Genomic DNA, 14,383 nt, shown 5'->3' with positions numbered 1-14,383 from the left:
TTTGTGAATAAACGAATCAAGAGTAAGTAGGCTGGTCTAATCTGCTGTTCTTCAACCTTAAATTCCCAGAGAAAAGTGATTACATTTCACTTCATATCATGAGATGAGGACGGAGATCCAAATTCGAAACCCCGAATTTAGCACCATTCCATTTACTAGTCTCAGCTTTATGGGGAATACAAAAGACAAGCTCCCAAAGAACTTGCGATCTCCCTAGAACACCTAAACGCTTGGAATATCATTTAAAGATAGAATATGTGTAAGTGTCAAAATGACAGAACATGCCAAAAGTAACCTCAAGTTTTTACTTTTCTTCCTTGGGTGTAAGAGCCCAAGGAAGAAAAATAAACAAACCCTGGGTAGAAATGCCTGGAAGAGAATTAGCACATGCAGGCAGATACAGTAGGTCTAAAAATGTGATTTAGAAAAGGGTGCCTGGAGGAATACCAATCAGACGACAATATATATGAGGAGGACAAACTGTGCACAGATCACCCCAAACAGAGCAGCACCTAAATCCTTTGCAGGGTAGCTTCAGTCTTTACAAAGATAACATATTTTTGTAAGCAGTCGCCAGTTAGACACTGTATTTGCCAATGTTCAGAAAACACAGTTGTCTCATTTCTGGTTTATGAACACTATGGGAATGCAAAAGAGAAACATTCATCTCTTCATTCCAGTCAGTGTGAACTAATTTTGTTTAAGCACACCTTTTTAAAGGGCTTTTATTTTCACAGCTCCTGAACTTTGTATTGCATCTTTTCTCCAGGCATAGTTGACTGTGGAACATTGCTTTGGGGAGCCTAGGTGTCAGCAATATGTAGTTCTATTTTAAGCTCAGGGAGGAGCACATGTAATATAAGTAGGAACAGGGAAAAGAAAAATAAATGAAAAGTCTGTTGCAATATATTTAGGTGCACTTGGAAGTGTGTTTTAAATTAACCTGCAATTAGGCTACAGAATCCCATTCTGAAGAAATTCACCTGAAGGAGAAAAGAGGCAAAAGATGGGCACCAGTACTTACACATGCAGATAGACAGGCGGACAGATGGACAGACGGGTGGACAGATAGACAGATGAACAGACAGACAGATGGACAGATGAATAGACAGATGGAGAGACAGATGGACAGCTAGAGAGATGGATATACACACAGATGGACAGAAGGACAGAGACAGACAGACAGGCAGATGGACAGATAGACAAATGGACAGATGAACAGACAGATGGATGGATGGACAGATGGATAAACAGACAGATAGATAGACGGATAGACAGACAGACAGATGGATAGCCAGACAGATGGACAGACTGCGGTTTTGCCATGACTGTTTATTTACAAGCTTTCTTTGTTAAGGCAATTACAACCAAAGTATAATGAAACAGAAACAAACAATTGTTTAGGTGACATGAAAGATCAGGTGATGTGGGTATTTGATGGTTTATACAGGAATTAATTACTTTGAAACCATAATTACCCATGTTTAAGCAAAGCACTTGTTTTTTCATAAAGTAGACCACCAAGATCTGAGGAATTAAACTGTTCAAAGTACCTGTCACACACTGGAAGGGATTTATACTGGATAAATATCTTTTAAGTTATTACTACAAGCCATGTGTGGTGGCTCACACCTGTAATCCTGGCACTTTGGGAGGCCGATGGGGGAAGATTGCTTGAGCTCAGAAGTTTGAGACCAGCCTAGGCAACATGGCGAGACCTTGACTCTACTATAAATCCCAAAATTTAGCTGGGTGTGGTGGTGTACACCTGTAGTCCCAGCTACCCAGGTGGCTGAGGTGGGAGGATTGCTTGAGCCTAGGAGGTGGAGGGTGCAGTGAGCTATGATTGCACCACTGCACTCCAGCCTGAGCAACAGAGAAAGACTCTGTCTTAGAAAAAAAAAAAGAAAAAATGATATTAGTCTAGTACTTCCTGCTCAGGCTTCCTCTCTTTCGGGTCCTTATTTGATTTTTTAAAATTTTAATAATGACTTTCATAAACTTCAGAGAGTCTCCCAGCTGGTACAGAGACCTCAAGCTGAAGTTCAGGTCATAGAAGGCACCAGGCTCCCCTGGCTGACCACTGCTCTCTGTGCTGGGGGACTTCCAAGGCCAGGGAGCTAGGGAGGAGGAGGGGGCTCTGAGGAATACGCAGGGCTGTAAGGATGGAAGGTGCTAAGGCAATCGTCCTCAGGAGCTATCTAGCTTCATTCGTTAAAACCACCATGAAAAACAAAATGTTTCATAGCTGAACATAGCAGAAAAGCCTAACACCTCCAGAAGAGAATGAGTTTAATCTGAGGAAATGTGAGGCTAATGTAATGAGTTCGAGCCCAAACTTAGATGTCACCCAGAGTGACAGAACTCCAGAGAGCATCTGTATCCGCTGCCCACGATGGAGAAGGGAGAGGAGTGTGGGGACGTGGGGTTTCCCACATGAAATTCCAGCCCCAGCCTGCTAGAGTTCAGCCACTCAGGGCAAGGAGTCTGAAGCTATTCTGTTGGGAGTATGAAATCATAGCAGGAAAGAAAGGGAAGGTGGTAAGAAGGGAAGGGGGTGAGGACCCCAGTGAAGGGAAGGGCCAGCGGCCGGGGAGGGGAGGCTCCGGGCCATTCTTTTGCACATTTCTTTTGCATATCTCTGCATAGTGTAGGTAAGGCAGGTCAGAATTCCTCATCCGCAGTGAATTCTCCATCAAACCAACACAAACACGACTCCCTCCTGTGGGTTCCTGGAGTCTAAAGTAAGGCACTCAAACCAGCTAAACGGAAATCAAAACTGTTCTGGAAGCCACGGCTTCTCTGACTTTGAGAGCTCTGACAAAAACGACCTGAGGCAGGAGAGAGATCGAACCATCAGTCTCCCTTCTGGAGTTGTCTGGAGCTAAGATATTTGAGGACAATTGTTTTGGGGTACAACTCCTCCTAAGGTGGATATTCCAGGAACTTCAGGGCCAGCATTTCATCAAACACCTGTACTTCTCCCAACGGCCCTGATAATGCTCCGGTCGACCTTTCCTGAGGGTGTCTCAGAGCACTTTTCCCAGATGGGAAAGTCTGGGAAGTCAGCAGGGACTTCTCTGGCAGAATTTGGAACAGAATGACACAACCAGAGAACCTATGAAGGTTAAATCTGTGGAGCTGGAAGCCTCGCAGCTGCCGATAGATATGCTGGCAGGGCCATTAACTGGGAACCAGCTCTGGCTGATAAGGTGATTCCCCGGGAGCCCGCATACCGTAAGCGTCACAGGACCCAGCACTGGGACCAGGATGGAGGTTATCAACCTCCATAATTAGCTCACCAGACACAAGCGGTACCTGTACACACCAACCCTGCGCCCAGTTCCCAATTTCGGGTCACACACAATGGAGACATTACTTTTTGTAGGAGTTTATCCGGCAAAAAAAATTACTGGAACGTTCCCTCAGTTTGCCTAAAGTCATCCCATCTAACGGGTGACTTTGAATTCTATACCTTGTCTATTTTAACTCTCCTCCCCTCAATATACTAACATAAAATGCTATAGAATGCATAATTTTCAATTAAAATAAATATTATTTTTGCAACAGGATTATTTCATTTTAATTTACAGAACTCAGAGTGAACAGCTTCGAGTACAGAATCGTAGAACTCTAGAATCGAGAGGATAAGAGAAGTGGGTGTTAACAACTGCACAGCTGTAGATTTTGTATCCATGGCATCCGATAAGTTCACACAGAGGAAATGTCCTACTTCAGAGATCTAAAATGTTATCCTTTGACTCCCAGAAGCATAAAAATGCAATTGGACTGAAAAACCAATTTCAGGTACTTACTGATTCCTTGAAAGAGCTCTTCGATATTAATAGCATTTTTTGCACTTGTCTCAACCACGATGGCACCTATGGATTCAGCGTATTCCTTAGCATCCTTCAGGGGAACCTCCCTGGAAAAGAGGTCAAAGACAGACAGGAAATGAATGCTCGTCTGTAAAATACAAATCACCCAAAAGACCAAACAGCTTGTGTGGCAACAGCTCCTTTATCTTCTTGTAGAATAATAACTCAATCACTCAGCAAGAATGGATGCCTAGTATTAGCGAGACTTTTTAAAGTTTAAAACCCAGTCTCTGGTATCCATGAAGAGAAGATATGCATATATAAAATAGTGTTCCTGCTCCCACAGAAGAATTCCAGAACAGCAAGGAAAACCATGATGAATATGGCAGTACACATTTCAACTTTCAGAGCTACGGCTCATTTCAACTTTTTTCCCATTACGTGACTCAATATTAAAAAACACCAACACCACTGTTAGTACATTTGTGCACACATGCTTTTGTGAAACTTTTTACATATTACCTTTCACAAATCAGAGAAAATATGCAATGTGCTGTGACAGTTTGGAAATAAGCATGGTTATACCCACCATGGCTACAATACAGGATGGCATATCTGGACTTTCATCTGTAAAAGGATGTTCTCACAAAGGTTTTAGGGCATGAACTCTATTTAAATGAACAATTAAAAAAAAATCTCACCCTGAACACACCCGATTTTGTCTGATCTTGGAAGCTAGGCAGGGTCAGGCCTGGCTAGTACTTCGATGGGGTCCACGGCCATACCAGCCTAAAAAAATCTATTGACCTCTTTGCAATGTGAAAATGCTGTGGTGGATTCAAAGATAAAAAAGACGCAGTTCCTATTCTCCAGCAGCTGCTGCATGCCAGTCCCTCTCCCAGGGGCCAGGGAAACCACAGGTCCTGCCTTCTGGCACCTGTGCCTTAGAGCATGGACAAACAGGGTTCATCTGGGGGCACTCTAATCCACAACACTACGACATAAAGTGCTTCAGGAGCAGAGGGGGAGAAAGTGATGTGTTCTGTTCAATGAACCCCAGAAAGACGCCCAGAGGTGGTCACCATAAGTGTGGCCATGAAGGCTAGGCAAACGCAGGTAAGAATTTGGGATGGGACAGCCTGAGCAGAGGCCCAGAGACAGGAGAGTGCACACATTCCTGAAGATTATTAAAAGTTGATTCTGCACCCAGCACTGCTGGGGGTGTTATGGTGGATGTGCAAATGAATGACATGGGCCCGAATGGAGAGAATGTCAGAGTGGTTGGAGCTGAGAGAGGGAGGCACACCGTGACTGTCTACACCCAGAGGCCACTGAAGGACAGGAAGTGACAGCGTCAGCTCCACAGTCTAGGAAAAAATGGTGCACAGAATGGATGGAGGTGAGGAGAAGAATCTGGAAGCTCCTCTAATACTGCAGGCAAGAGGTAACACAATCCTCAACCAGAAGAATTGCTATTGGAAAAGAGAAGAAGGCAGACACAAAATCAAAACAGGGACAGGGAGTGATGGGACAGCGCCTACCTCCCCGCCCCTTCCTCCACCCACCTCAGAGCCTGTAAATGGCTTCAAGAGGTTTAAAGTTACCAAGGAAATTCTACTCTGGCATTCAAATTCCTATAGGACTCAAATCACATGCAGGGAGGACCCTTTAGTCCTAGCTGGAAGAGCGCCTAACTAGGGTCTATCATGTTAAAGACGATGGCCCCAGCCTCTCAGCCAAAGGAAATATGTCCCCGGAGCCAAGTCAGTGGGTACCTGTGCTTCCAAACTGCAGGGAAAAGTACACCCCGACATTCACTCTCTCGTTTGTAACAGACAAGACCCACGCCTGTCACAGGGATTACGCTTGAGTTTTTCTGGCAGCAGAACGTTTATATTTGAAAGATTCCAGAAAAGTGCTTTTCTCTGTGCAGTTTGGCATGATATCTGTTTTTTACTTCCTCCTGAAGTCTTTTTTTGTTTGTTTGCTTTTCAAAGACAGTGTCTTGCTCTGTTGCCCAGGCTGGAGTGCAGTGGCACGATCTCGGCTCACTGCAACCTCTGCCTCCCAGGTTCAAGCAATTCTCGTGCCTCAGTCTCCCGAGTAGCTAGGATTATAGGTGTGTGCCACCACGCTTGGCTAATTTTTGTATTTTTTGGTAAAGACAGGTTTCACCATGTTACCCAGTCTGGTCTTGAACTCTTGGCCTCAAGTAATCCACCTGCCTCAGCCTCCCAAAGTGCTGGGATTACAGGCGTGCGCCACCACGCCCAGCCTCTTCCCAAAGTCTTTATCAAAGCACAGATAAAGGGTGGGGCTCATCTCTGCCCACAATGGGGTGCAGGAGGAGATGTCACCTGCTACCCTACTGGGGGTGGGGTGAGGAGCACCTGGCAAGCAAGGATGTCTCTGGGCCCGCAGGTGAGAGGAAATCACATTCACAGGTGAAGTGCTTCCTCAACCCCTCTAATCAAGCCAACTGCAGGACAAGGAGGAGCGGCACAGGTTGACCAGGCTTACAAGAGAACAGGTATCATGTGCCACAGCCCAACATCTCCGTCCTGAGGATGACCATGGCCAAGAGGCTCATTCCTTCACAGTTTAAAACATAGGTCTGGAGATGGAAAGGTAAGAAAAGCATACCCTCAGGCTCCTTCCATGCTAGAGGTGGGTCTCATTAAATCTTCGGAAGGCAGAAGTGACATGCCTAATGAGAGGTGAGACAGGGCGTAACTCAACCCCGTGACTCTGTCCACCTCACTCCCACTGGGCCCCAATGGCACAAGCACCCACCGGCACCACAAGCCAGAGGCCGTTATTTCCATCTTGACAGACACATGTGGGGCTCAAAATGTTTCAAACTGTCATATGCACTGGAGTTGGGGTGGAGCGGGGCAGAAGCCCACTCTGTCCTTCTAAAGAACAGGCGCTTACAGAAGAATCCGGCCAGCGAAAGTCCCTCTAATGTGAACTAAGATTGGAAGGAACAACCACTCTTGAGTGTCAAAACATGCTCCCATTACTGTGGCATAATAAAAAATACAGACTCAGTCTTTGCCCTGGTTCCTGGCACAGTTCTCCCCAGACCCTCGAAGTTTCCTGCATGATAGGAGTGTCTTCTGGTATTCTTGAAGAGCCCCTTCCACCATGCCTGAGTTTGATAGGGTATGGCCCTAGACCATCCTGTGGCCTCTTCAGGAGGAGCCTGGTTGCTGGAGGAATCAACCACATGGTTAAGACGGTTGAACCTTTCAGCCCCAACCCCAGCCTCTCGGGCTGGAGATTTAATCAATCATGACTAAGTAATGAAGCCTCAATAGGAACTATTGAACACAAGGCTTGAGAGGGTCCGGGCTGCTGAGCACACTGGTTTGCTGGGAGTGGTACCCCAGAGAGGCTGGAAGCTCCTTGTCCCACTCTCGCCATTTGCCCTCGCTGTCTCTCCCATTTAGCTACTCCTGTGTTGTGTCCATAACAACAGAACTGTATGTCAAATTAATATTATAGGAGGCCTTTGCTTGGGACTAAGCTCCTGCATTAGGCCCCAAGAGACCAGACTAAAAATAAACACAGTCACTCATGCTTAAGTTCCCCTTCACCAAACCCAAACTAAGTGGTTATCTGACCTTCTGAGAAGTCACAAGAGGTAACAGCCAATTTCCCAAATAGGCCAGCTGAAATCTTCAGTAGCCATGGAATGAAGTTCCCTTGGCTTTAGTCCTTACATAAAATGTTAACTAATCTGATATTTTTCTATCGTTCTGTTTCCCTGTCCTTCCCTCTGCCTGTCCCCCGAGAAAAGTATCTTTGAAATGACTAGCAGGCTCCTGTTCCTGGCTCCTGCTTTCTTCAGCTCTGCTCTGTCTATAAAGCCAATCCCCTCTGCTCAGCTCATGGGAACACTTATTCTATTTTATGGAATGATTCGTTGTCAATTCTAGAATCATGAATAAAGCCAATTGAGATCTTTAAACTAAATTCGGGCCATGCACAGTGGCTCATGCCTGTAATCCCAGTACTTTGGGCGGTCAAGGCGGGAGCATCGCTGCAGACCAGGAGTTCATGACCAGCCTCAGCAGCATAGCAAGGCCCCATCTCTACAAAAAAGGAAAAACTAGCCAGGTGTGATGGTGTGTGCTTACAGACTCAGCTACTCAGGAGCTACCGGAAGATTGCTTGAGCCTGGCAAGTGTGGGGCTGCAGTGAACTATGATTGTACCACTGCACTCTAGCCTGGGTGACAGAACAAGATACTGTCTCTAAAGAATATTTAAAAATAAATTTGTTGTAATTCCTTCCTTTGACAGTACAGTGCTTTCCTGAGTTCTGTGAGTCCATTCTAGTGAAGTACTGAATTTGAGGGGAGGTCATAGGAGACCCCAAATTTGTAGTCTGTTACACAGAAGTGCAGGTAACTTGGGGATACTAGAAACTTGCAGCTCTAGTCTGAAATGGGAGGCAGTCTTGCAGGACAGAGCTCTTAACTCGCAGGGTCTACACCGACTCCAGGTAGTCAGAGTCTGAATTGAACTGAATGAATAGTAGGACATCCAGTTAGCGTCAGATAAATTGCTGTCGGAACAAACGGTGTGCCTACAATCTGCGAGGAGAGTTTTGCGAAGGTGAGAATTCACTTCCCAGAATGCCTTGCAAACATATAAAACCAGGAACATTTGAGAACTCCAGGTGCACTTCAGGAGAGGCCACTGCACAGCCCCATGAGGCAGAAAGGTGCCACCACAGGCCTCCCGTCATTACGACGATGGGAGGGTACGGCATCTAGTGACTTTTGTTCATTTTTTTTTTCAACAAGTGTATAGTGTCTACTACAGGCTGGGCATTGTGCTAGGTGCTGGAACAGGTAAACTGAAACGAGTTCACCCAAGCCAAGGTTTAAACACGCAGAGTTAGTTTTGACGGTGAAGACTAGTTTTAGACTTTCTAGACCAACCTACATGCAGAAATCACTGAGAATTACCGCGACGGCGGGAAGTGTGAGTGCAGATTCCGATATTTTTCTATCGTTCTGTTTCCCTGTCCTTCCCTCTGCCTGTCCCCCGAGAAAAGTATCTTTGAAATGACTAGCAGGCTCCTGTTCCTGGCTCCTGCTTTCTTCAGCTCTGCTCTGTCTATAAAGCCAATCCCCTCTGCTCAGCTCATGGGAACACTTATTCTATTTTATGGAATGATTCGTTGTCAATTCTAGATAGGAACTATTGAACACAAGGCTTGAGAGGGTCCGGGCTGCTGAGCACACTGGTTTGCTGGGAGTGGTACCCCAGAGAGGCTGGAAGCTCCTTGTCCCACTCTCGCCCTTTGCCCTCGCTGTCTCTCCCATTTAGCTACTCCTGTGTTGTGTCCATAACAACAGAACTGTATGTCAAATTAATATTATAGGAGGCCTTTGCTTGGGACTAAGCTCCTGCATTAGGCCCCAAGAGACCAGACTAAAAATAAACACAGTCACTCATGCTTAAGTTCCCCTTCACCAAACCCAAACTAAGTGGTTATCTGACCTTCTGAGAAGTCACAAGAGGTAACAGCCAATTTCCCAAATAGGCCAGCTGAAATCTTCAGTAGCCATGGAATGAAGTTCCCTTGGCTTTAGTCCTTACATAAAATGTTAACTAATCTGATATTTTTCTATCGTTCTGTTTCCCTGTCCTTCCCTCTGCCTGTCCCCCGAGAAAAGTATCTTTGAAATGACTAGCAGGCTCCTGTTCCTGGCTCCTGCTTTCTTCAGCTCTGCTCTGTCTATAAAGCCAATCCCCTCTGCTCAGCTCATGGGAACACTTATTCTATTTTATGGAATGATTCGTTGTCAATTCTAGAATCATGAATAAAGCCAATTGAGATCTTTAAACTAAATTCGGGCCATGCACAGTGGCTCATGCCTGTAATCCCAGTACTTTGGGCGGTCAAGGCGGGAGCATCGCTGCAGACCAGGAGTTCATGACCAGCCTCAGCAGCATAGCAAGGCCCCATCTCTACAAAAAAGGAAAAACTAGCCAGGTGTGATGGTGTGTGCTTACAGACTCAGCTACTCAGGAGCTACCGGAAGATTGCTTGAGCCTGGCAAGTGTGGGGCTGCAGTGAACTATGATTGTACCACTGCACTCTAGCCTGGGTGACAGAACAAGATACTGTCTCTAAAGAATATTTAAAAATAAATTTGTTGTAATTCCTTCCTTTGACAGTACAGTGCTTTCCTGAGTTCTGTGAGTCCATTCTAGTGAAGTACTGAATTTGAGGGGAGGTCATAGGAGACCCCAAATTTGTAGTCTGTTACACAGAAGTGCAGGTAACTTGGGGATACTAGAAACTTGCAGCTCTAGTCTGAAATGGGAGGCAGTCTTGCAGGACAGAGCTCTTAACTCGCAGGGTCTACACCGACTCCAGGTAGTCAGAGTCTGAATTGAACTGAATGAATAGTAGGACATCCAGTTAGCGTCAGATAAATTGCTGTCGGAACAAACGGTGTGCCTACAATCTGCGAGGAGAGTTTTGCGAAGGTGAGAATTCACTTCCCAGAATGCCTTGCAAACATATAAAACCAGGAACATTTGAGAACTCCAGGTGCACTTCAGGAGAGGCCACTGCACAGCCCCATGAGGCAGAAAGGTGCCACCACAGGCCTCCCGTCATTACGACGATGGGAGGGTACGGCATCTAGTGACTTTTGTTCATTTTTTTTTTCAACAAGTGTATAGTGTCTACTACAGGCTGGGCATTGTGCTAGGTGCTGGAACAGGTAAACTGAAACGAGTTCACCCAAGCCAAGGTTTAAACACGCAGAGTTAGTTTTGACGGTGAAGACTAGTTTTAGACTTTCTAGACCAACCTACATGCAGAAATCACTGAGAATTACCGCGACGGCGGGAAGTGTGAGTGCAGATTCCCCCAGGCCAGCCCCGTCCCCTGGATGCTCCTTCACAGACGTTCCCAGAGCTGATCACAGTCTGCGTGGCCCACCAATGCCAGCATTACTCAGGGTTTCCTCCCTGACTATCTGAAGCCCACCCCCATCCCAAAGCAGCAGCGGCGGCCAGCTCCGGGCAGGCTGAGTGGTCAGGATGGAGGGTGGAATTCAGAGCCCAGCTGGAGTCCCTCCTGAGCCACTGCGGATGGGGAGGGCCGGAGAAGTGGGAAAGCTGGAGACCACAGGAAAGGCTGCCGGGCCACAAAGGGGACTAATCAAGTTCAAGTGATGGGGATGAAAGCACTGAGTCAGGATGAAGGATGGGTGACTGCCTCCCATGGTGGACACCGTCCTGCAGAGCATCTTAGGGACCTGACGTTCATGCTGTGTGGTTACAGGCTCGGGGGCCACAGACTCCACCCTTTCTCTTCCATGTCTGGACACACCCCCACCTTGAACTAGCTAAGTGCTGCTCATGGCAAATGGACTTCACAAATACAACTTGTCAAAGCCCGACCAACCACCTCTCACCCTCGAATCTGCCACTCTTCTCGCAAACCTGCTGCTTCCCAAGCCAGAAACCACCAAGTTCCCCCACATGGCTTCCCCTCGAGAGCCCCTCACTGCTCTGTGATAAAGCCTGCCTATCCTCCCTCCAGTCTCACTGCCAAGCCGCTGCCTCTGCTGCAGTCACCCCCTCTTCGCTTCTCACAGGGACTCCCGCGGTTGCCTTTCCTGGCCTTCTAGCCTCCCGCAATCCATGTGTCCATGGTGAGGACTCTTCAAACTGCGAATCTAGCAAGTAATCCTATGAATAGGATTCTCCAACATCTTCTGATTGCTGGAGAATCAAACCAACACCTTAGCAGGATGAGGCTTCATGTCTTACTCTTCCCCTGTTCACCCCCGAAGCCACAGCCATTTAAAATCGGCTGCTGGTGGTGGAACTTCAAGTTCTTGCACCTGCTCCTCCTGTACACGTGGCAACATCTCACACGGCCTCCTGGAAAGCTCAGCCTGGCAGCCCCTCCACCAGGCTAGATGCTCTTCTCCTCTTCCTGTCATACCCCTATCGTCATACCATCTCCTTGTGAAGCTGTCTCTCTGTCCAAACAGGCTGTGGATGTCTTCGAACCAGGACGATGGCTTTTGTTTTCATGTCCAGGGGTCCTCACAGTACCTGGCTCTTGGGAGGCCATCAGTAAGCATCTGCTGAATGACTAGAGGACAAAAATCACCCCAAGTCGCCTTCAGCAGAAAGGAGGAGTGGGTAGTGGAGGGATCTGCGGACTTAGTGGGAAGGGTGGTGAGTGCTGAGACAGTCAACTGGAAAAGGCCCGGGACTAGAGGCTCACCCAGCCTTCCAAGTGGGCTGGGAGGGAGGCTTCGAGGGTGAAAACAACATGAAAGGGAGTCTCCTCCGAGTCCCAGGCTCTGATGTTAACCAGCCTGTATTCCAGCGAGGTCCAGGCAGTGGCCTGTCATGTCTCTTGGACACAGGAGGAGCCCTGAGCTGGTCCCTGGCACTCAGAGACTTCTCAGCAGGGGAGGGGGATCAGGAAACAACATTCTTGTGGGCTCCAGCATTTCCAACAGGCCTGTGCTACCCAATAGGGGTCCTTGTTTTGTTGTTTGTGGAAGTAACCTGGCAACATGGCAGCTGCCTCGATCTAATTTCAGGGCTGGTTAAATTCTCTGTGGTCCTCCTCCACTGATGGCTGCGGGAAAGGAAGACAGGTACACCAGAGGAAATCCTGAAGCCCTGCCTGTGAGGGAAGCGAATCAAATCCATAGGTTAAGTGTAGAAGAATGTTTTTCCCTATGGAGGTTTACTGGGAAGGTTCCTTTGGAGAGAGATGAGCTCCACCTCCACTCCCGTCTGCCTGAGTATACTCAGGCGTCCTGGCCATGGGTTTTGGCTCCGAGTCATTCCCAGGTGGCCCAGATGAGCACCTCACATGAGAGGGTAAATACAGACAGGCAGCCCAAGTGTACCACTCACAGAAAGAACGTGATCGTCTCCACCAGTAAATACCCTTCAGTGCTCACCTCCCTCAGGTCTATGTCGTCCATGCATTCCACCAGGCTGGGTGGACATTTTACAGCAATGTTCAGTGTTTACGTAAGGGAAAAGGAGGCTGATATTATAAAGTGCTCAGAATAATGCAGGGCACACCATAAGTGTTATATTAATGTTTCTTAAATGAATCTTTGCACAGCCGTCTCTGCGAGGATGACGGCATGGCACTCTTTTCTTACAGAATGCCAAAAGGACTGAGGAAATGATGCAAGTAGAAGAAACAAGTAAAGGCCCTTCGTAGCGTTATCCTACTCAACCCCATCATTTTATGCCCAGGAGAGCTCCCGGTCCAATTATCAACATTCCACAGAAGCATGAGGGGAGCACAGGCCAGATCAGCCAACTTGACAAGTATATTAATGTTCATAAGTCACCCCAAGAGTAAAACTGCATCATACTTTGAAGTTCTTTCTCAATGAAAAAAATCTGACATTAATTCTGAGAAACTTTTATTCAAGGATAGTGAATAACTTTTTAGAAGCCATGAATGTTTCTTGTTCCGTGACATTCTTGTACATGTTCTCTACCCAGGTTGGTTTTGGATTATTTGAGGGTTTTTTCCTCTTACTTATTTGTAATTGTTCTTTGCATATTATGGAACCTAGCCCCTTGTATATATTTTCCGAATTTTTTTCAACCTGCTATTTGTATTTGATTCCTGTTTATGGCATTTATGCCACTCAGAAGTTTTCATATAGTCAGGCTTATTCATCATTTTCAGCCATGGCTTATGAGTTTTGTATCATGATTAAATAATTCATTCCATTTTGAAGATTATTTAAAAATTTATTCATCTTCTGTAAGTCTCATGATTTCACTGTTTTACATTTAAATCCTTGTTCCATTTTGAGTTTATCTTCTCATATTTTTCCTTCTCTTATTTATTCTACCACTATTTACTGAATTATCTCTTTTTTGCACAGATTTCAAATATCTTTATATACACTAAATCTCCCTATGTATTTCACCCTGTTCCTCACACTGACTCTCTCCATGTTTTGCCCCGTTTGTCACACACTAAATCTCCCTCTGTGTTTCACCCTGTTCCTCACACTGACTCTCCCCGTGTCTCACCCCGTTCCTCACACTGACTGTCCCCGTGTGTCTCATCCCGTTCCTCACACTGACTCTCCCCATGTTTCACCTCATTCTTCACACTGACTCTCGCCATGTGTTTTACCCTGTTCTTCACACACTGACTCTTCCCGTTGTTTCATCCTGTTCCTCACACTGACTCTCCCCGTGTCTCACCCCATTCTTCACATCTGTTTCACTCCATTCCTCACACACTGACTCTCCCCGTGTGTTTCACTCCATTCCTCACACACTGACTCACCCGTGTTTCACCCCATTCCTCACACACTGACTATCCCCATGTGTTTCACCCAATTCTTCACACTGACTCTCCTGATGTGTTTCACCCCGTTCCTCACATGTGTCTTCCCACGTGTCTCACCCCATTCCTCACACTGTCTCTCCCCATGTGTCTCACCCCGTTCCTCACACACTGAATCTCCCTGTGTTTCACCCCATTCCTCACACACTGACTCTCCCCATGTTTCACCC

The 14,383-nt window shown here is 46.7% G+C and overlaps 1 protein-coding gene across 1 annotated transcript in view; it reads right to left on the bottom strand.

Annotated features, from left to right (window-relative positions):
• The window catches only part of RAB31 (RAB31, member RAS oncogene family), a 90,493-nt gene that overhangs the window by 13,327 nt on the left and 62,783 nt on the right, over positions 1–14,383 (bottom strand). The window contains exon 6 of the mRNA XM_011983929.1: positions 3,816–3,925. Within this exon, the coding sequence (XP_011839319.1) occupies positions 3,816–3,925 (110 nt within the window). The remainder of the gene's footprint in view (positions 1–3,815; positions 3,926–14,383) is intronic.

Source organism: Mandrillus leucophaeus, unplaced genomic scaffold (assembly GCF_000951045.1).
Source record: "Mandrillus leucophaeus isolate KB7577 unplaced genomic scaffold, Mleu.le_1.0 Scaffold257, whole genome shotgun sequence".
In the NCBI taxonomy this organism is placed as follows: domain Eukaryota; kingdom Metazoa; phylum Chordata; class Mammalia; order Primates; family Cercopithecidae; genus Mandrillus; species Mandrillus leucophaeus.
This window is presented reverse-complemented; position numbering and strand designations above follow the sequence as displayed.